This window comes from Gallus gallus, chromosome 2, assembly GCF_016699485.2.
Source record: "Gallus gallus isolate bGalGal1 chromosome 2, bGalGal1.mat.broiler.GRCg7b, whole genome shotgun sequence".
Lineage (NCBI taxonomy): Eukaryota > Metazoa > Chordata > Aves > Galliformes > Phasianidae > Gallus > Gallus gallus.
The window spans coordinates 105,727,012-105,747,703 of record NC_052533.1 but is presented as its reverse complement, the minus strand read 5'-3'; the positions used below and the strand labels follow the sequence as shown (position 1 = coordinate 105,747,703).

General features: G+C 39.0%; 1 protein-coding gene and 1 long non-coding RNA gene across 3 annotated transcripts in view; one reads left to right on the top strand and one right to left on the bottom strand.

Annotated features, from left to right (window-relative positions):
- Positions 1–1,007: 1,007 nt before the first annotated feature.
- LOC107052701 lies at positions 1,008–7,573 on the top strand. 2 transcript variants are annotated; one of them, XR_003073911.3, is made up of 5 exons: positions 1,015–3,154; positions 4,056–4,096; positions 4,474–4,609; positions 6,621–6,698; positions 6,916–7,573. It is a non-coding gene; the product is annotated as an uncharacterized LOC107052701 (long non-coding RNA). The 2 variants fall into 2 exon arrangements; XR_003073909.3 differs by having other exon boundaries at positions 1,008–3,154; positions 4,056–4,609.
- The window catches only part of DSG4 (desmoglein 4), a 25,970-nt gene continuing 12,530 nt past the window's right edge, over positions 7,253–20,692 (bottom strand). The window contains exons 10-16 of the mRNA XM_015282599.4: positions 20,604–20,692; positions 20,250–20,465; positions 18,798–19,343; positions 16,763–16,911; positions 16,214–16,274; positions 14,493–14,701; positions 7,253–11,648 (exon numbers count right to left, since the gene is read on the bottom strand). The exon at positions 20,604–20,692 is cut by the window's right edge and continues 54 nt beyond it. Coding sequence (XP_015138085.2) covers positions 10,677–11,648; positions 14,493–14,701; positions 16,214–16,274; positions 16,763–16,911; positions 18,798–19,343; positions 20,250–20,465; positions 20,604–20,692 — 2,242 coding nt within the window. The 3' untranslated portion in view covers positions 7,253–10,676. The remainder of the gene's footprint in view (positions 11,649–14,492; positions 14,702–16,213; positions 16,275–16,762; positions 16,912–18,797; positions 19,344–20,249; positions 20,466–20,603) is intronic.

The following is a 20,692-nucleotide window of genomic DNA, read 5'->3' as shown; positions in this document are numbered from 1 at the left end:
CCGTCCCGGCCAGACCTTGGAGAGCCCCCGGCACCGCCCCGCCGAGAAAGGAGGAGGTGTGCAAAAACTCTGACAACCAACCGATAAATTAATGAGTGACTGATAGGGGATTATACGTTTTCGTGGGAAAATGAAACGGTGAGCTGTTTTAGCGCAGCCTTCTGACAATTCCCGTAATCCTCATTTTAATGTGCTCCCAGCTATATACTTCCCACTCCTATCTGGCAGAGATCTCTCCTGGATACACCTCATTAATTGATGCTGACAAAGACATAACTGATTATTCACGATGGCGAAAGAAGTAAATACACTTCTTGTACATCCTTTGTTATAGGAGGTGCTTACCAATTGTTCTTTCTAAGATCACACTTGATTGTTATAAATAATTTTGGAAGCAGCTGGTCATAGTGCTACCAGCAATGCTCACCAGGGAACCAGCGTTACTGCAGTCTTCTCAATGACATAGAATCACAGAATCACAGAATGGCTTGGGTTGGAAGGGACCTCATGGATCCTGAATCTCCAACCCCCCGCCACAGGCAGAGCCACCAACCTCCACATGTAATACTAGACAGGCTGCCCAGGACCCCATCCAACCTGGCCTTGAACACCTCTATGGATGGGGCACCCACAACTGCCTCTGGGCAGCCTGTGCCAGCACCTCACCACTCTCATGGTAAAGACACTGTGTTCCCCTGTTGTGTATTGTAACAATGTATGGTGAACAGAATCCTAGAATCATAGAATCATGGAATCACTAAGGTTGGAAAAGACATCCAAAGTCTTCTAGTCCAACCATCAACCCATCCCCACTGTGCTACATTACTCAGTGCCACATCTCAAAGTTTCTTGAACACCTCCAGGGCCCGTGACTCCACCATCTCCCTTGGCAGCCTCACCACTCTGAGAAGAAATTTTTCCTAATATCCAACCTGTATTGGAAGGGACCTATAAGGATCACTGAGTCCAACTCCTGGCTCCACACAGGACTACACAAAAATCAGACCATATGACTGAGAGCGTTGTCCAAACACTCCTTGAACTCCAACAGCTTGGGTCTATGACCTGGGAAGCCTGTTCCATGCCCACCATCCTCTGGCAAATATCCTTTCCATAATAACCAAGCTGCCCCTCCCCTGACATAGCTCCATGCTGTTCCCTTGAGCCCTGTCACCATCCCCAGAGAGCAGAGTTCAGAGCTACCCCTCCATTCCCCTCATGAGGAGCTGTAGGCTACTGTGAGGCCTCTCAGCCTCCTCTGCACCAGGCTGAGCCAACCAAGAGACCTCAGTGACTCCTCACACACCTTGCTCTCTAAACCCTTTACTGTCTTTGTAGCCCTCCTTTGGACACTCTCAAATAGTTCTATGTCCTTTTTGTACTGTAGTGCCCCAAACTGCACACAATAGTCAATGTGAGGCCCCACCAGTGCAGCGGAGAGCAGAACAATCCCTTCTCTCGACTGGCTGGCAGTGCTGTGCTTGGTGCTCCCCAGGGTTGCCCTTCCTGGCTGCCTGGGCACACTGTTGACTAATGAGGGATACTTGCTGTTGACCAAGACTTTAGGGGCAGGTGTGCAGTTTTGGGCAGATCTAGCAACGAACATGACAGGCACAGCTAATATTAGCCAAACACTGAAGTTCTTTTTTAGTAATTCTTGTTTAAGATAAGTGACATAGACCATGTCTTAGAGAGCCTTTATTTATAGTACTCTTAATATGGTGATTTAGAAGTAGATTCCAATCCTAGTCTGATGCTTAAGCATAACTTGAAAGCATTTCATTACATCCAATAGCTGTCAGAGAAGAATCTTGATTTGCAGCTTTGGTCTTAATCTTTCAATTGGCTCTGAGGAGTTCCGAAACAGCTTTTGGTTGCCTATCCAATGCATGGTTAAGGAGGTGTTAGCAAACATTTATATTTACATTTATTCACCATTTTTGAATGCTGATATGATGGAATAAAAAGCTAATTTAATTTTCTTTGAAAAATCCTTAGCACTGATTTCCTTTAAAAGGAAATCTCTTCAAGCAGCTTGCCCACAGCAAGACCAGAAGCTCCTCTCCACATTATTTTACTGGAACTTAGACATCTCTGTGACCTACATGTCCTGCACATCCTCAAGACTCTCAGTCATCATAAAAAGCTTTTTTTTTTCCTCTTTCTTTCTTTCTTTCTTTCTTTCTTTCTTTCTTTCTTTCTTTCTTTCTTTCTTTCTTTCTTTCTTTCTTTCTTTCTTTCTTTCTTTCTTTCTTTCTTTCTTTCTTTCTTTCTTTCTTTCTTTCTTTCTTTCTTTCTTTCTTTCTTTCTTTCTTTCTTTCTTTCTTTCTTTCTTTCTTTCTTTCTTTTCTTTTTTCCTCCACAGATTAAAGCTGGAATAATTGAAATATTATGAAACTTCTTTTCCCTGGCATGGAAACCTTTTTCATATTTTACAGAAGTAAAATGCCTGATGTTTTGAGATAAGTGTCAAGCAGCATCAGTTTGTTTCTAACACAGCTCCTAGCTGTGCCATTATCTCCTGAAGTTGAATTTCTAGCTTTTCTCCACTTTAAACTGGCAGCTGCAAAACTGTCCTCCTCCCAGCACAGTTCTGACCCCAAAGCCAGCATGCATGGGAGGATCCATGCAGCATTAGATCTTTGTTTTCCTTCTGGAGATAGCAGCAGTTCAAAGTTCACACGCTCCGGAGAACAAAGAAAATTCACCGCTGCTTTTAAAACCTTAAAAGCAGCCATGCCCTTCTTTAGTGCTGGCCCAGGAAAGGGGCTCTCCAAGATGTACAGCATGTATCAGGTTCTATTTTCTCGAAGTACAGATGTCTGCTGGCATTCTCTCTATAGGCTTTGAACAAATTATCTTCTAAAACAACATTGTTCTCAGAGAGGCAGAGTGCTTGCTTCCAGCACTGATAATTGTCAGCACAAGCATTCTGTTGAGGTATGGTCTCACCTATGGCCTCTGTGCAAGGGGCTTGGTGATTCACCGAGACTTGCCTGCTCCCAGTGTGGCTGCCGCTCCCTCTGTGCTGAGTAACACCCTGCAGCAGCACCAGGCAGCGGCTGGGGCAGAGGACAAGGGCATGCTTTGGATCAGCAGAGTCAGGCTCTGCCTCTTAAAATAGCAGAGGTGATCCTACTGTTGCCGTTGAAAAGTAGGTAGTTTTTTTTTTGTTTGTTTGTTTGTTTTGTTTCCCCCACAGAAAAGTTGAGTTTCATCTTTTAGTCAAGAGATCCAATCACATGACCCAAGTGTAGTATTTAGCAAGTGGGATTAAGATGGAAAATCCAGCGTATATCCTCAGCAAATAAATGTTTAAATCTCATCGTGATTCATGTTGAAATATTATGAAAATCTTTCCCATTGTTTGAAACTGTTTCCTGAAACTTTTCTGCATTGTTTAAAGATTCTTTGGTGCACAAGAGCCTCAACTTCCACTCAGCTGGAAAAAGAATACCAGAAGAAAGTACTGCATCAAGGCTCCACATAAATGCATCGAAATTACATTTAGTTATTTCAAATATTATAGAATAATAGAGTAGTAGAAGTTAGAAGGGACCTCAAAGCTCATCCTGCTCCACCCCACTATTGTGGGCAGGGCTGCTACCCACCAGATCAGGCTGCCTAAGGCCCATCCAACCAGGCCTTGAGTGCCTTCAGAGATGAGGCATATGTTAAGGATGTTGTAGATTCTGTGAAAAAATGTACATGTTTCAGAGAGGTATCCCAAAGCCCTAGCAGCTCCTGGCATCAGTAGTCCCATCCCTGATAGCTCCCATCTCCTGTGTGCTTGCACGACCAGGGCCCTCGGTGGGAAAAATAAAAGTAGAAAAAAATAATACCGAACTACAATAGCTCCAGGGTTTGGTGCTTTGAGTAAGTATTTCACACTCTCAGAATGGAGCCATTGTTTTCCTGTGTGCATTAACCCTGATTCTGACTCTCCCTGCATGCTGCCACAATCTATACAAAAATTTGTGCTGTTCATTGCCTTGTAATCATTAGAAATAAACCCTCCCTTTCTTCAGTTTTATAGTTTTCTTCTCCTCTCCCAGCAGCCAGGCTGCAGAACACACCAGGTGCGGCAGCTGCTGCGGTGAGTAATCCTGCTGAGCTGTGGGTCTGGCCGGGCTGTGACGGCCTGCACCAGATTCCTGCCTTTATCACGGGCGTTTTGTTACTGTCTGACAGCGCTGAAATACAAGGCCTTTTATGTGTGTAGAACAAGGAGTGGCAGAACAACTCTCCTGTTGTTTCCCAGCTGCATAGCAACCCAGCCTGCTCTAAAGGTGCCTATAGACCTTGTTTTTCAGGGCACTGTGACTTATCTTTCTGGAAAACTTACATAACAGACAATGTTTAGGCAGGTACAAGCTATTGCTCAAGATCCTGCTGTGCAGCTGGTAGAAATATTAGCCTTTTTTCTTTTTTAAGTCCATGAACGTTCATCAGTGCTATAAATATGAATTGTAGTTGAGAAGAATGCTGTGAAAAATTTCACTTGCGCTGTGGACACCGTATCTTCTGGCCTTACTGTAATATACCAGGTCCAGTGTCAGCTGCTATAGTGCACCACTACTGTGAAGGATTTCAAGAACTGCAGATATAGGTATGTGGTTTTCCCTGGTCATGAAAAAAACAGTATCTTTGATCTTTTTTTTTCTCATGTCATGATTCAGATACATGAACTAATACACTTAAGTTTACTGTGCATACCATTTCACTAGTTCATCAGGTAACATTAGAAGTGTTTGGCTTAGCAAAAATAAAGTCTTAGTTTTGTTTTAAAAGAACAGTACAGGCATGAAACCAGATGCTAACTGATCTGGGGTTTAGACTGACAATTCGAAGCAGTGTTTAGGGTGACTTTCTGTTGGAAGTGTAAGGACAAAAACTCAATTATTTTTTGGCAAATTTTGTCACCTAATGGAGATTCTGCAATGTAGTTGCTAGTTTTCAGGGAAGTGGATGTGATAACGGAGAGGGTTCCTTCACATTTTACTTCCTAAAGGCAATCTGAAAGTTTTGTTGATGTGCAACAGATCATGAGAGTACTCTGCTGAAAAATATAGTCTTCGCACATAGCTGGCTTGTTTGAGAGTGCACGTCTCTCAAATCAGTAAGCGTAGGAGATGCTGATGCATTAGGATACGTCTTCACTACATTTAATTGGGATTCTTAGAGTCATCACAGCATCCATCTATGTGTGTAAACCTCTCGTTAAATTACAGTGAAGATGGTATAGCAGAGAGGATAGCTTTGACCTTTGTCTCTACTTTTATTTGTACTGGTAATTTATCTGCACTGCGGGCTGACTTGTTTAGTGCTGATAATTTTCAAGTGCCTGCACTGAATTAGTAACCTGAGTTCACAGCCATCCAGGAAGAAAGAGCCCTACAAAACCCTGCTCATGCCAGCTGAAAAGAGCTAAGACCACCTGAAAAGATTTAGAGCAAAAGAACCTTCTGTGATGTCATGCACACTAAACTGACACATTTCACCTGAAATTAGTTACCTGCAAATACAATTGTAGTGAAGTTCAGAGTCTGAAATTCACCAAACACTCATATAGAAAGAGATCAAAGAGGATTTTTTCTTTCTGCAATGTCCCCTTTTTAAATTCATCAAGCCCATTCTTTCTCATATCATTTTTCTCTGCTATATATACATATTAAGATCAGAAAATTAAAAAAAGAAAGAAAGAGAGGTAAGGTATTCTGGGACCGTTCAGCCTAAACAAGAAAAGATTGTGAGGGGATCTTGTCAATATCTACTGGATGGAAATCAAGTGGATGGGGCTGGGCTCTTTTCAGTAGTGCCCAGCAAGAGGGCTAAGGGTAATGGGTGCAAACTGGAACACAGGAAGGTCCATATGAACATGAGGTAAACATTATTTACATTGAGAGTGACAGAACATTGGAACAGTCTGCCTGGAGTGGGGTGGAGTCTCTTTCTCTGGAGGTATTCAAATCCTGCCTACTTTCCTGTGCAACGTAGTTTATGCTTTAGCTTTAGCTAATGCTTATGCTTTAGCAGTGGGTTGAACTCAATGATATTCTGAGGACCATTCTAACTCCTACAATTCTGTGATTAACCTTGCACATGGACATCACCTCACATACACCCATGGTGGTGGGTCAACTTGGTGGTGTGTTCAGAGAAGGGTTTTCCAGATGAGCAAATACTAAAATCTATGCATGTGGACTGAGAGTACTTCATGACAACACAGGGCCAGCCTTTCAATTTTTATGTTCCTATTTTTGTACAGTCCTTAAACAAAACAATCCTCTACAGTTTGGATAAATATTATTTGAGGAGTTGAAAGAAGAACAGGCTTGATCTTTTTGTTCCTCTTTGTTCCCTTGGCAGTAAAGAAACAGCTTAAAATTCATTGATGAGAAATAAATTACAAAATTGGTTCATGCCAATATTCTGCCCTAAGTTTTTACATTTAAGGTCTGAAAATTGCTTCAGCATTTTCTAGTATTTCTACATCAGGAGGAAAAAAAAAACCAAGAAAGTAAGAACATCATTAAGTGCATTTGAACACAAGGAAGAGTAACATTCATTGTTTTGCAATTAATTAAGCTTTTTCCTCATCTTTCTATTTTCTTTTGGAGCGTCAGGGAGTGCAGATGGGCAAAAGAAACATTAAGTTGGAAATCAGCTGGGAAAACTGAGCTCTGCCACATAAAACTGTAAGTTAAGAAATCACCTCAAGTAATTCCTTGTCCAGATTCTTTACTGCAGGCTGTGTTTGGGTCTTCGTTTATTACTTGTGACTAGAATGCATAAATTGTCATTTCAATAGTTTCCGCTTGCATTTTCACCTTGGCAAATGTCCATGTGGACTTGGGCTGCCCAAATATTGCAGTTCAATTTTCTTTTGTTCTCTTTCTTCTCTTTGACCTACAGATCCTCCGAAGCATCTACTGGGATCCTCTGAAGCCATCTAGTGGGAAAGAACAATACAGAGAATGATTACTTGAGGAAATTGTACTATAATTCCAGTGGAATGTGAGAAAAAAAAATCTGCTGTGCAAACTTAAAACAAAGTATCTTAACCATTTTGACACACAAAATAGTTTTACCTTGGGATGCCCTGACTTTTTAAGTTCTTCTTCTTTTTTTTTTTTTTTCCTCTGAAAGAAAACTAAAAATGGATACCGTTTGCACAAACCTTCAGTTTTAAAGAAAACTACATTTTCCACTGATTGATGAAAAAAAATCCCAACTCAGTCTACTCAAAATATGATGTTTCAAACGATCCTTTATTGGATTTTTTCAGTCATTCAGAAATTTTTACAAGCGAAACTCTAGTATTTTTATTTATGAAAACACAATTACACTGCACTATTACTTGTACTTTAAATAGAATGAAAATGCATTTGGTTACTCACTAGGAAAGAATATTTGAACTACGCAGTTGTATTAATTCCAGCAAAATTGTAGGCACTTTTGGATTTTTGCTTAGATTTAGTGGTCTTTTCGTCTTGCAAGTAGTACAATATGCTGCTCACAGCAGCTTGAATATGTTATTTATTACCACAAAATCAGAGTAGAGCCAAAGGAATCAAACCTGACAGTTTTGATTGAGAGAGTGTTCTCAAGACAATAGTCTACTGAGATCCCCAGCTTGTGGCACTATTTGCTTCCTCTGTCATATGCTTTTTGTGCTGCCAAGGTCTCAGTGAGCCTCTGGAAGACTGTAGGATCCTGCTCTACAAAATCCAAGTAAAGAAGCTATAGACTTGTTGTGGCATGCTGCTGATACTTTATTGGAGTGTTTTGCTGAATGGCTTTTAGCACGGTTGAAATCACTATTATATGTTATTTTTCTTTCCTGAAATCCACTCATATTTCTTTATTAAACAACAGGATTAAAGCCAGGCAGCAAACAGGCTTCTAAGTTGCAGTTGAAGAAAAAGAAGTAAAATTATTATCAGTTAGTCAGAAAAAGTCTATATGCTGTTTTTTAGTAATAAAGCTAGAAAAAGAATTTGCGCTGAATATTAATGAACAGCGTATTTGTTCACATCTTTGATACACTGTTTCCACAGTTTGTAGTAAACTCAACATTTCAAAGCCTTACCAAGAAAATAGTTGTAAGAAAGTCTGTAAAAAATATGCAGCAATAGAAATTAATATTCAGAAATGCACGGTGGTATTATGTGATTGCTGTTTCATTGCCAGTCATGAAAATATGAAAAAAGTAAGATTTTTTTTTCTGAGAATTTTATTAAATAACAATCTAACAATCTTTTAAAAAGTTGGGAAAAGACAGTGCTAGTAAATAGAGAACCACTACATAACCAAAAGCTGTGCTTTAAGAAAAGTTTTTTTTTTTTGCTATTTGTTCTTCCCCATTCTACTTCTAAACATGCAAGCAATCAGAGTTAGTTTGCACATCCAAACCTCACATAGCATTATTGTTAAGGAGCTACAAAGGATTCAGCATCTGCTCCTGGAATCTGAATTTATAACCTTGGAACACAGCTAGGAAATATATTTCTTATTTGAATATCATGATTTTGGAAATATTTACAAAAATATTTTTTTACATAAAAAATATTTCTAATGGGCTTTGGCTATATAGCATAGGCTTTCTAAATGTACAGAGTGCCCTAGATATTGGAAATACTTGTGTTTTTGTTTATTTTTTAATGTAAATAGGCATTTAGTGAAACAAAATGGATCTTTTCAGCATTTTAGTGAATTTTAGTATGTAATATCCAGATCTCGAAACATACATATAAAAACATACAACTTTATATATTAGTATTTTCCTTCCTTAAAGAATGCTTCCAGAAACCATTCTTGCAGTAGTTACTAACATATAAAAGAGAATAATTCCACTGAAGTCAACATAATTTTAGTGATAATCAAGGCTACAGGATGTAACATTACAGAAAGTAACATTACTTCAGATACAAAGAAGAGAGCATTTAACATGCTCAGTTTCTTCCAGGAAAAGCTTGAAGTACTGGAAGAACTCTTTCTCAAGGTAGCCTTGGATTTGGCAGTGGCTCCTGGGGAGCACTGGTGTCAATGGCTGTAGCACTGACTCTGCATCTTGTCTTTGAGAGCAGATCTGGTTGCATTTCTGAAAGCATCGTTTAAATAGTTTGCTCCTGAAATGAAACTCAGAAACTTGTCATCCAGTTCTGAGATGGGTTAATCTGGATATGAAAATTTCTTCTTTTTGTTGAGTGGGAAGTTTACAGACCACTCTTCAGCTTTTCACTAACCAGTCCATCAAAGCTGAAGTAGCAAAATTTGAGGAAAAGCACTGATCTGGTGATCTAGCAAAACAAGCCAATCCCTCCATATAACTCTGATGTATTTACACTGAAGCAATGTTGCTTACACTATGCTTACTATACATATGATACACAAATAAGATGAGATAGATACTATATTTCAGTATTTTGCTCCTTCAGATCATATTGTGAAGTATATTAAAGTATTACTAGAATAACAGAGTCCAGTAGAGCTGTTTTTGTGGGAAAATAAAAGCCGGATTTAATTAAGATTATAGAATCAAAAAGACTTTTTCAATTAATACATTCAAATAAACTTTTAAAATATCAATGCAAAATACATTGACACATGAAATAATAATTCTCCACATTGCATATTTGCACATTTATGTTGTTCCCAAGGTTTTTTTTTTTTTCATTTTCACGAAGATCTTCAGCTACCACTATCAGTATTATAATACTTGCTATTGCCTCCCCACATCACAGAGCTTGTATGACTTTGTTTTCTTGGCAGTATTTGAAAAGAGAACTGGCATGTTATGTTATAGTCCTCGTAAAATAACATTGTGTTGGAGACTTAAATGGTAGTCATAGTTTGGCACAAAAATCCAACTAAATGCTCCTGTTTATCAACAAAGTCCTTCTAGATTTAAGTAAAGCTGTAATAGTATTCGCAAAAAGAGGAAGCCAGCAACTTCTTGTTGACAGCATCAATGTTGCAGCTCCAGCTGCAGCAAATTCTTGGCCACCCTCATGGTCATGAATATTTACAACATAAAAGGTCATGAAAGAGTGTGAGTTTCACTGAGAACTTTAGTAAGCTGTGAAAAATTATTGCATTTATATGATCATTACATTTAACTTTTGCTGGTGATAAGAGAAATGACTCAAAGTGCCATTTTGCAGCGCACCTGGAATTACATGAAAAGTAAAGTGATACATTTGAAAGTGCTTATTTAGTCTTGTATTGACTAATTATTAATTGCTTTCCTTTTCTATCTTGCCAGTAAGGAGAAACCAACCTAAATCTGCTTGCTGTGGGAGATCACTTAGCAGTATAGTATTTTAACACTCTTCCACGTTACATTAGTTCATGCTGATACTGCATGCACTCAAAGATCCCCTCTCACTGATCTTCTTAGTAATCAGATCTCTCTCCAAAAACATTAGTGTCTGTTTGGACACACTTACTGCTCTGTGGAGAGAGAAAGCAAAATTTAGAGCTAACCTCAACTTCCCTTCACTGACAAAGTTTTTGATCTTGTAACAGGGCATCCTTCTGAGATCCTTACTCAAGGAGGAATCCCTGTAATTTCAGTGCTGTGTGCTAGTTATAAATAATGACAATATTCTTGGTGGGTGGCAGCTAATAAGTGTTGGTGCAAGTTTCACTGGGGAGGTGCGCTGACAGGAACCTTACTGGCTGGAGTATTGCACGGTGCTGTACTTTGTCACTCTTCTCCGGGAGGTGCCAGGGGATGCTGTGCCCATTGCCTGACCAAGGTGACAGTCAGCATTGAGCATTTGGCCCGTGCTGCTCAGTCCACCCAGGCTGGCCCCTCCTAGTCCTCCTCCTGCCAGGTTGCTCATCCCAGACCCTGACACTACCCTCTCAGTGACCACCACATTGTGGGCATTGGATAACTCTGAGGGAATATTTATTAAGCTGCCTGGCATCCCAGAGGCAGGCCTGAACACCCTTTCTGTCACTACCACGTTTGACCCATCTACCAAATCAGGAATGCTCAGAGATGCTGGGAGCCGGGAGTTAGGCGCAATGACTCTTTCTGTGACGATTACGTTGGACCCATCTGCAAGATCAGGGATATCTAGCATGCCACGCAAATCAGAGGCAGATGCAGGACCAACAACCCTTTCTGTTACAACAACATTGGATGCACGCAGTGGGTCAACACAAAGAGAAGGAGAACCGGAGGCGTAGGTCTCTGTCACCGTCACATTGCCGTGGAGCAAAGGATCAGGCATTGGCCGTGGGGGCTGTACGGTAGATGCAGATGTATAGGTGTTTTCGGTAACAACCGTGGTAGTGCCGACTGGAGGAGCCATAGGTGCAGATCCGTTGACGAGGATTGTGGTTCCAGGTGGTGGGAGGTTTAGGTCACATTCAGAGTTGGGAAAGGTGACATTAATGCCTGGCCAAGGTGGGTTGGCATCGGGGAATGGCTCAATCTCCTTGCCCAGACAGATCTCTGCCAAAGTCTTAAATTTTGGTCCTAAAGTTTCCAAGTATGTTTCATCTGTATCTTCACCAATAAAGCTGCAGCACCCAACAGAGCCAACAGGAGTACCTATTCCTTCATGATCATATATTAATAGGCAGTCATTTGCTGGCCGACCTTCATCTTCATCTGCATACACAAATGCTTTCTGTAGTTTGCAAAAACAGAAAAGTAAACAGTGTCAAGTTTTAAACAATGATGTCTCAAACCATAGTGAGGTTTCCCTATTGCAGTAGGGCCTAGCTGACTCAAACAGAACATCACAGGACAAAAAAATTATCAAAATGTTTTTGACCTTGAAATAAGCTTTATCCAAATGCTACTCATATTTTCTTCTTGTTTCTGCAAACACTTAATATCTCAGACTTCATTAAAACAGTTACTGCAGAACTTGAGACTTTTATATAAAAAGAACTATATCGTGTCAATAATTTTACTAGATATTTCCTGCCTTCTTGCCCCCAGAATCTTATCCAAAGTTTTTTATTTTGATAAAAAGAATCCTTTGTTAAAATTTTGAAATGGTAGGAGGGGATAACACAAACAGAGCTAACCAAGACAGCCAAGAAATGGTGGTATTGGTCTGCTGACAGCAGGTCTGACTGTGGGGTGAATGGAAAGGTACACACTTCTTCGGCAGTTGTATCCAGACAAAGTAGTAGGAAGAGAATTGAAGCTAGTTCTCTTAGCAAGGAGAGCAGCAAGGAAACCAGGACAGAGGGAATGTCAGTGAGGGTTGACCACAGTGAGGAAGGCATGGTGTGCCCAGTGGAGAATCCATTTTGAGCAGGAAAGGTATTGATGCTTTGGGATGAAGTTGATGACGGGATGATCATGGAGGAGAGAGAAGGAAAGAGCAGAATTTAAAGAGGGGTGAGGTTAAAAGACATAAAGACAAAAGTGGAGGCCCAGGAGGGAGAGGAGGCAGGGAGCTGGGAGACTGAGACTGTCAGTAGAAAGGGTGATTTGTGGGGATAGATATGGAAAGCAGAAAATTAATACATAGTTTTCTTAGGCCAGCTGTGTAGATCACAATCTTGGAGAAATTAGGAGTTTGGTACTGGGGCCTGTCCTGTTCAATATCTTTATTGATGAGCTGGATGAGGCCATTGAGTGCACTCAGTAAGTTTGCAGATGACACCAAGCTGGGAGGAAATGGTGATCTGCCTGGGGGTAGGAAGGCCCTACTGGGGGATCTGGACAGGCTGGATGGCTGCACTGAGGCCAATGGGGTGAAGTTCAACAAAACCAAGTGCCAGATCCTGCACGTTGGCCACAACAACTCCATGCAATGCTATAGGCTTGGGGCAGAACAGCTGGAAAGCTGTGCATAGGAAATGGACCTGCGGGTATTGGTTGATGCTCAGCTGAACATGAATCAGCAGTGTGCCCAGGTGGCCAAGAAGGTCAATGGCATCCTGGCTTGTATCAGAAATAGTGCTGCCAACAGGAGCAGGGAAGAGATCAGAAGCCACACCTTGAGTACTGTGTTCAGTTTTGGGTCCTTCACTACAAGAAAGACATTGAGGCCCTGGAGCATGTTCAGAGAAGGGCAACAAAGCTGGTGGGGGGTCTGGAGAACAGATGTTATAAGGAGCAGCTGAGGGAGCTCAGTCTGGAGAAGAGGATGCTCAGGGATGACCTTATCGGTCTGTACAACTACCTGAAAGGAGGTTGTGTTGAGGTGGGATTTGGCCTCTTCTCTCACATAACAAGCAATAGAATTAGAAGGAATGGCCTCAAGTTGCACCAGGGGACATTCAGGCTGCATATTAGGAAATACTTCTCCAAAAGGGTGGTCAGGCACTGGAACAGGCTGCCCAGGGAGGTGGTGGTGTCACCATCCCTGGAGGTGTTCAAGAAACAGGACAATGTTGCACTGAGGGACATGGTTTAATGGGAAATATTGGTGCTTGGTGGATGGTTGGACTGGATGATCTTATAAATCCAATTTTCCAACCTTGCTGATTCTATGATTCTATGAAATCTATGCTCAAGACTTCAGGATTGATATTTCATCTCCCCCACTGAATCTTGCATAGATTTTGAAATACATTAATCCTTACGAGTGTATTTTTTATATGACTTTGAGTCTTATATGTGATTAAATTACTGTGTCTTACATGTATTACATCCTATCATAAAAACATATCCCATTAATCATGTAAACTCCATATGTAAAGGATAATTAATATTTTCCTGATTAAAAAGCAGTGTATTTGTGTCATATGCTGTTCACAAGTCTTTTAGGGAGTAGAAATGCCAATAAAAATATGGAAGAAAGTGAACCAGTAATCACAGTTCCCTAAGAGTTAAATTTACTAACTTAAACAATCTCTACAGTAAGAGTTAAGACAATCTAGAGTAAGAGTTAAACAATCTCTAGAATAAGAGTAGAGTAACTTCACATTGTAAATATCTATTTATACACTGAAAACAGTGGAAAATTGATAGATTTGATGGTCACTTATTAAGTTGAAATAATTTAATTACTTGCCCATAACCACAATGCATCCATCAATTTTACAAAAAGGAGTCCTACTGAGTAATTAAGACTCCTATGCCAACAATTCCAAAGCAGTATTATTAATATCCTTTTTTTTTTTTTTTTTTTTTTTTTTTTTTGCTATTAATACGGTTAGCTTCTCACACCAGTTATATATCATGGAAGCTTCCGTAGAATGGAATTATTTATAGTTAGATATTGAAATGGGTTGTCCATGGAAGTGGTGATATTAAAAAAATACCTGGAGGTATTTAAGAGGCGTGTATGTGTGATGCTTGGAGACATGGTTTAGTAGTAGACTTGGTAGTGTTAGGTTGATGATTGAACTTGATGATCTTAAAGGTCTTTTCCAACCTAAATGATTCCATGTTTCTATGATTCTGTGCTTCTGTGATTCTACAATTTTGTGTTTCCACAGTCTCACTTTTGGAGGATAGTGTAACAACAGCCTCACAGATATAACACAAAAAAAGACCATGCCATTACCTCAGAGAAGTAGTTGTCTAGGAAGGCCATGTTCACCCCTCCTTCTCGATATTCTTTTATTGTTCCTCCAACTGACCCTTTTGCTTCCCCAGTTCCAGAAATTCCTCCAGCTGTTCCGTAACCAGTACCAGTACCATAACCAACTCCTGTTGTTTCTTCCACACCAGATGCCACTACTCCTCCTCCTCCATATGTATTTGTATATATATCTGCAAACAAAAAATAAGTTATTCCTTCTGTGCTCTGTGAAAATTTTCACAGAATTTATCAGTTGTTTTTGTAAGGAGTACAATGACAGTACTGATCACCTAAAGGTATTTTAGATTAATTTTAGACAGTTAGACACAGTTCTACACTCATGTGCCAAACACTGAAACTGCAGTAAAAATCAAGTGCATACTAGAAGACATCTAAAACCTGGATTTTATTTGTGAGGCTGAGCATACATGCTTTAAAAGATCAATGATTGACTTGTGTAATAGGGGAGGTTTCTCTCTCTTGTGTATGTATATACTACCATGGTATATGCATTAGCAAATAAGATAGTGCTTATGGATGTTTATGCAAATATATACATCTCTATATATAATCCCTCCGGAGTTAAAGTTGCTTTGCCTAAAACACTATTGTATGATTCTGTGATTGTCACTGAAGGAAATAGCTTTGTAAATCCTTTCACATTTTCCAGTTGTTAAATTATTAATGGGGATTCAGGTAAAAAAAGAGTTGATCATAACTGAAGTTAATAATGAAGAATGAAAATAAACTTTACACTAAACTGTAAAATCATACTGTCTTAGTTTCAGCTGGGATGGAATTGTTTTCTTCAGAGTATCTGGTATGATGCTATGTTTCGGTTCTAGGAGAAAAACAATGCTGATAATGCTGATGTTTATAGTTGTTGCTAAGCAGTGTTGTACAGAGCTAAGGTCATTTGCAGTGAAGGTCCCAGGGAGCTGGGAGGGAATGGGATCAGGTTAGCTGACTTAAACTGGACAAAGGGATATTCCATACCATATAACATCATGTGGAAGGAAAGTTTTGAAGGGAATGTGAGTTCATCTCTTTCCCTTCCGCTACTCAGAGGGCTATTTGCGCATCAGCCAGGAGCGGTGAGTAATTACGTGTGTATCAGTTGTTTATATTTATATATATATTTATAACAATTTTCCTTTATCTTAGTGAGTAGTTTTATCTCAACCCATGAGTTCTTTTTTTTTTTTAAATTCTTTTCTCCATCCCACTGGGAAGGGGAAACTGAATGACTATGTGGTGCTGAGTCACCTGCTGGGTTAAATCACAACATATCCACAGAATTTTATCTTCTCCATAATTTTTCATACATGATAGAGTACTGATTCTCCTTTTTTTCTAAACAGAGCCTGGAAATTGGGAAGAGATTAATCTTTCACCACTAAGTTATAAAAGAAAATTTTCTTAATTTGATCTTGAGATTGATTTCTTCTAAAATTGGTATTTTGAAAAGAGTCTCCATCCACTAGCTGGAAGTAGTTTGCAGAAATGAATCTGCTCGTATTCAGGGCTCAAACCTCAGATGCTTTGTACATGCTGGAAATTCAAGTAGTGTAGGTTTGATTATGTGCAGAGGCAAGACTGGAAAAGCTGGGTTGTAGCCAAGAAAGCAGTGTGCTCCTTGATCCAGAGGACATGAAGTACTGAAAGATAGCTTAATAATAGTGCACATCTTAAGATCTTCTTACCAGAGGGTTCACCAAAATCACCTCCAGCAGCTGTTGTTGGGGCGAGAATGTGTGAGACATCCTGGAAAACAATATTTTAATTCCTTCAATGATGACTTTGGAATTCCCATATGAAGAACAAGACTTTGTGAATCATGTTAAGAAATTACCACTCTGAACTGTTAATGATAGCTATGAATTACCGCTCATAAAAAAAGACTCAAAGTGTTTTTCATTGTCAACGTAAAAGATGATTAGTGAAGAAGGTTTCTGTTATTTTGCTCTACCTTGCATTCAAAAAGCTTGTCAGTTATTACATTTCAGCTGAGGGAATAGTAAGGTCAAACTGTTGGCCCAACAAGCTAATCACGTACAAACTAAAGCACAAAAGCTCCATCCGCAAATATTAATTAAGAATCACCTTTCATGCCTGCCTGGCAATGGCTGAAAATGCCAGACTTCTTTTAGAAGATGTCATAGTGCTACAATCCCTTTCTTGCTTCTAGACAAATGGAATCTTTTCTGTAAACACAAATTACTGTGGACTTTTGAAACATGGAATGTACTGACCCTATCTTCAGGCTGTGCACCTTCTATTCCCCATGGATGAATTGCCCCTTCTGTGCATTCAGGTACAGGTTCAAATCCAGTTCCAACTCCAGCTGCAGCTCCAGGTCCACAGCCACAACAATCACTCATTGACATCAAAATTGGAATCACTTAACAGGAAAGAAACAGGAAACAGGTATTTAAGACATCTCTTCTTCATAGGAATGACTACAAGTGACCAAGAACTTTTGAAAATGTATATTTCAAAATGTTTGAAACTAAGCAGCCTGCAAGTCTAGCTTTCAGAATCATTAGCTGCTTTTGAAAATGTATGTATTTGGATACTCAGAATAATTTTGCCTTTAGTTATAGCAGAGCAAAATTAGGGTGGAGTAGAGCTGTTACTCCAATTTTATGCCTATACACCTGGAAACAGACTTTGATCTGCCTCAACTGAATGAATATAAGATGCAGATGTATGAAAATTAAACAAACAAAACCTGTCTTGCTATATATAGCATTCAGTGATATTCACACTTGATGTAGATGAGTACGTTTTCCTCTTCAGACATTGTAGTTGAAAAGAAATACACATTAGTAACACTAAACTTAAGAGAATCAGTGGAGAGCTATCTGTCTGGCTACAGTAATTTTTGTCTAACTCTCCTGTTGCATTTCCACATCACATGTACTTGATACTCATTTGAAAAATAACACAGTCAAACCCCAAATTCCAGTTTTAACCAATGATTAGACAGAGCGAGTCAGGTTTCTCAATGCGGTACATTATGTTTATTCCTTGAAAGAATTTAGTGTTGCACATTGCTGAATACTTTAAAAACTACCATAAAAAAAAAAAAACCCAGAAAAACAAAACAACAAAAAAACCATTGCTCATTTTAGGAAAGGGCTGCGATATTCATTCTGGTTCTGTTTAAGCTGTTAACCTAAATAACTAAGTTAGTAAATTAGTATTCCTGCAGAGTTAGCAGGGAGTTTGCCTACAGCAAACTAACCAAAGTATCTAAAACTCTCACTTTAACATCAAAATATACCAAAGTTTTCTCTTTGGTAAAGAAAAAGGGCTATACAGTGCACAAAGTGCTACTTCACACCTCATTAGTAAGGATGTATTTATTCCAGACCACTGACGAGATTTCTGAAGGCAGAAAGGCAGTCTGTTCTGTAACATTAACCACATGGGAACTACAAACAAGATAGCCTTTTACAACTTCAAAATTTTGTTTGTTGATTCCCACTAATTAGAGACCAAGGCCCAATATGACTACCCTCCTCAAAAAATCAGGTCTCCGTAATTGTTGTAGTCAGTATTTCTGCACTGCTTGATGCTCATGTCACGAAAGAAGAACAATTATGAATGATTGTGGTGGCCTGGGAAGTAATTGCTGAGGTTCATATTTTGCATAAAACCTAGGTTTACTCATTTACTCATTATTCTCTCTTAAACTCATGCTTCTTCATAAATACTAGGACATGTGAATGAATGAATGATCTGCTTTGATCCTGTTATCGCAGACATTTTTTAACAGACAAATTATTTAGCAACACTGGCCAAAAAATTAAAAAAATTAAACTGATGAGTTTTATCTTTCTGCAAGTGAAATCAGGCTTAGAGTTCAAAGGAAGTTTGTTCCTTGCATCTTTTCATACTTGACTTGATCTATTTGTTTTAGTAATGTAACTACGGAACAAATTACATTACAAATGTTGTAAAGTAATAGAAGCAGCTTTTGCCCAGAACCTTCTGAATCTGCTGCTAAATATTTTGACCCTGCCTAGTTGTCTGAGAACAGAAAAATACCTTAGAAAAAAACCCTAAGTTTTCAGATGGAAATGGTTATTTCTGAATGAAATATCTGTGCATATATAGAATATAAATATATAAATATATTCTTATAATTTATAACTTTTTTGTTGTTGTTGAGTTAACCATGGGAGTTCAAGAGTAAACAACTGACCAAAAAAGTCATCTGAAAAATAAAAACATGCACTTTTAAAAAGGTTGATATAACCATTTTCTTAATTTTATACTTACAAACAAATATTAATCCACCGAGAAACATCAGGCCAATGGCAGAACCACTAAGTGTGGTAGAAGCAGGTAGGGCGTATCCACCAGGATATTCATTTCTGCCGTAATCACTGGTTCCAGTATAACTATCGTAATTTCCAAATTCTCCACCAGTGTAAGTACCCGAGTCTGTGCTGGAGTCACTGCCGCCACCTCCTTCATACCCAGTCCCAACATAGTCTTGTCCGGTTCCTCCACCAGTCTGGCTTCCATCACCACCAGCACCACCACCACCAGCACCACCAGTACCACCTCCACCAGCACCACCAGCACCACCAGCTCCACCACCAGCTCCACCACCACCAGCACCACCTCCACCAGCACCACCACCACCAATGATAACTATTTTTGTGGCCCCACTGCTGCAGTAGTTGCGACTGTCACATCGACAAGCTTGCAGAGGAATCACATATGGCTGTAAGCAAGTTCGACCTTGGCTATCTCTTACTCTGATAGAGATCTTGTAAAGGTAAAAGTCCATGTTCTGATTTACTAATTCTGCAGAGGAAGCTTTGGGGGGAAAATAAGAGAAAAATATTTAGATTAAGGTGGCTGACTCTAAATATTGCACAGATCTTTTTTTGTGAATAAAGTTAAGGTCTTCATTAGATTTGTTCTTCATTCTTACATTAGATCTTCAGTTACTTATGCACAGACAGTACTTAGTCAAAGCTGAAACGTGATCTTGATCTATGCTGGTTTTTTTTGGTTCAGGAAAAAATGAGACCAAGGTATGATATTTACCATTTAATATGGCCTTCTATGCACACAGTAAGTTATACAAATTTTGTCATTTTGTGAAGTATGGGATTTGATGAATTCATTGGCTAATTCAGTCCTATTGGAGGAGATTGGATAAGCTCAGAGACTGAAGTGTTTTCTTAGAGATATAAACAAGCAGAATTTGCAGTATGAACTGCAAAACCTGTAATTTTTATTTGCCATTTTCGTAAGACTCTCATAAAAATAAAGACAAGCTAAGAACTTTTTACTCTAATAAATAAATATAAGAGCCTTGACATATACTTAGGATTTTTCTTAGATAAAATAAAAATAAAAAGGTACCAACTTATTGCTTTTGAATGACCTAATTTGGATTAGACCAATAGAGCTACTTATTACAGTTAGACTCACACACAATTTTGCTGTTTTCTTTTGGCCAGCACATTTCTAGTCTCCTTTAAAAGATGAGGACTAGATAACATGTATGTAATGATTCTCCTTCAATCCTAACATAAATACATATACATGTGTGATTTCTCTTTGAATTCATATGAACATAAAATCACATTTAAGAGAGAAGAATACATTTTAATGACTATTTTACATTTTTGTTAGTAAAACGTATCCTAATCTGTTACCTCAGATAGGAGTTTATTACTATGATATAGTGTTATAAAATGTAAGTAAGTTTACCATTTATTGATCTGATAATCCATGTGGTTTGAGGTTCACCATGTATGCTGAATGTAAAGGGGAGGGCGTATTGATCATTTATGCTCTTTGCTGTGATAATCACAGATGGGGAATGCATACACACTTTCCTTAATTCTGTATTAATAGCTGGACAATTGTCTCTGGTGTCTTGCATTGTAAGTACAATGGTTCCAGTAGCAGTATATCGAGGAGTCCCTGTAAAAAGAAGGTATTTGTGATCAGGAGATAATATTGATACTATAAACAATGAGTTCAGATGGGAAAACATGGGGAAAAAGAAAGAGATATATTGAATGAAGAGTTTTCTTTCAGAAATCAAAATCTGTTTCTTACCTTTGGTAACAGCCAGAACTTCTGCTGTGTACTGCCCATTCATTACATAGGAGGATTCCCAGTCAATAACTTTGCTCAGTGTGATTTCC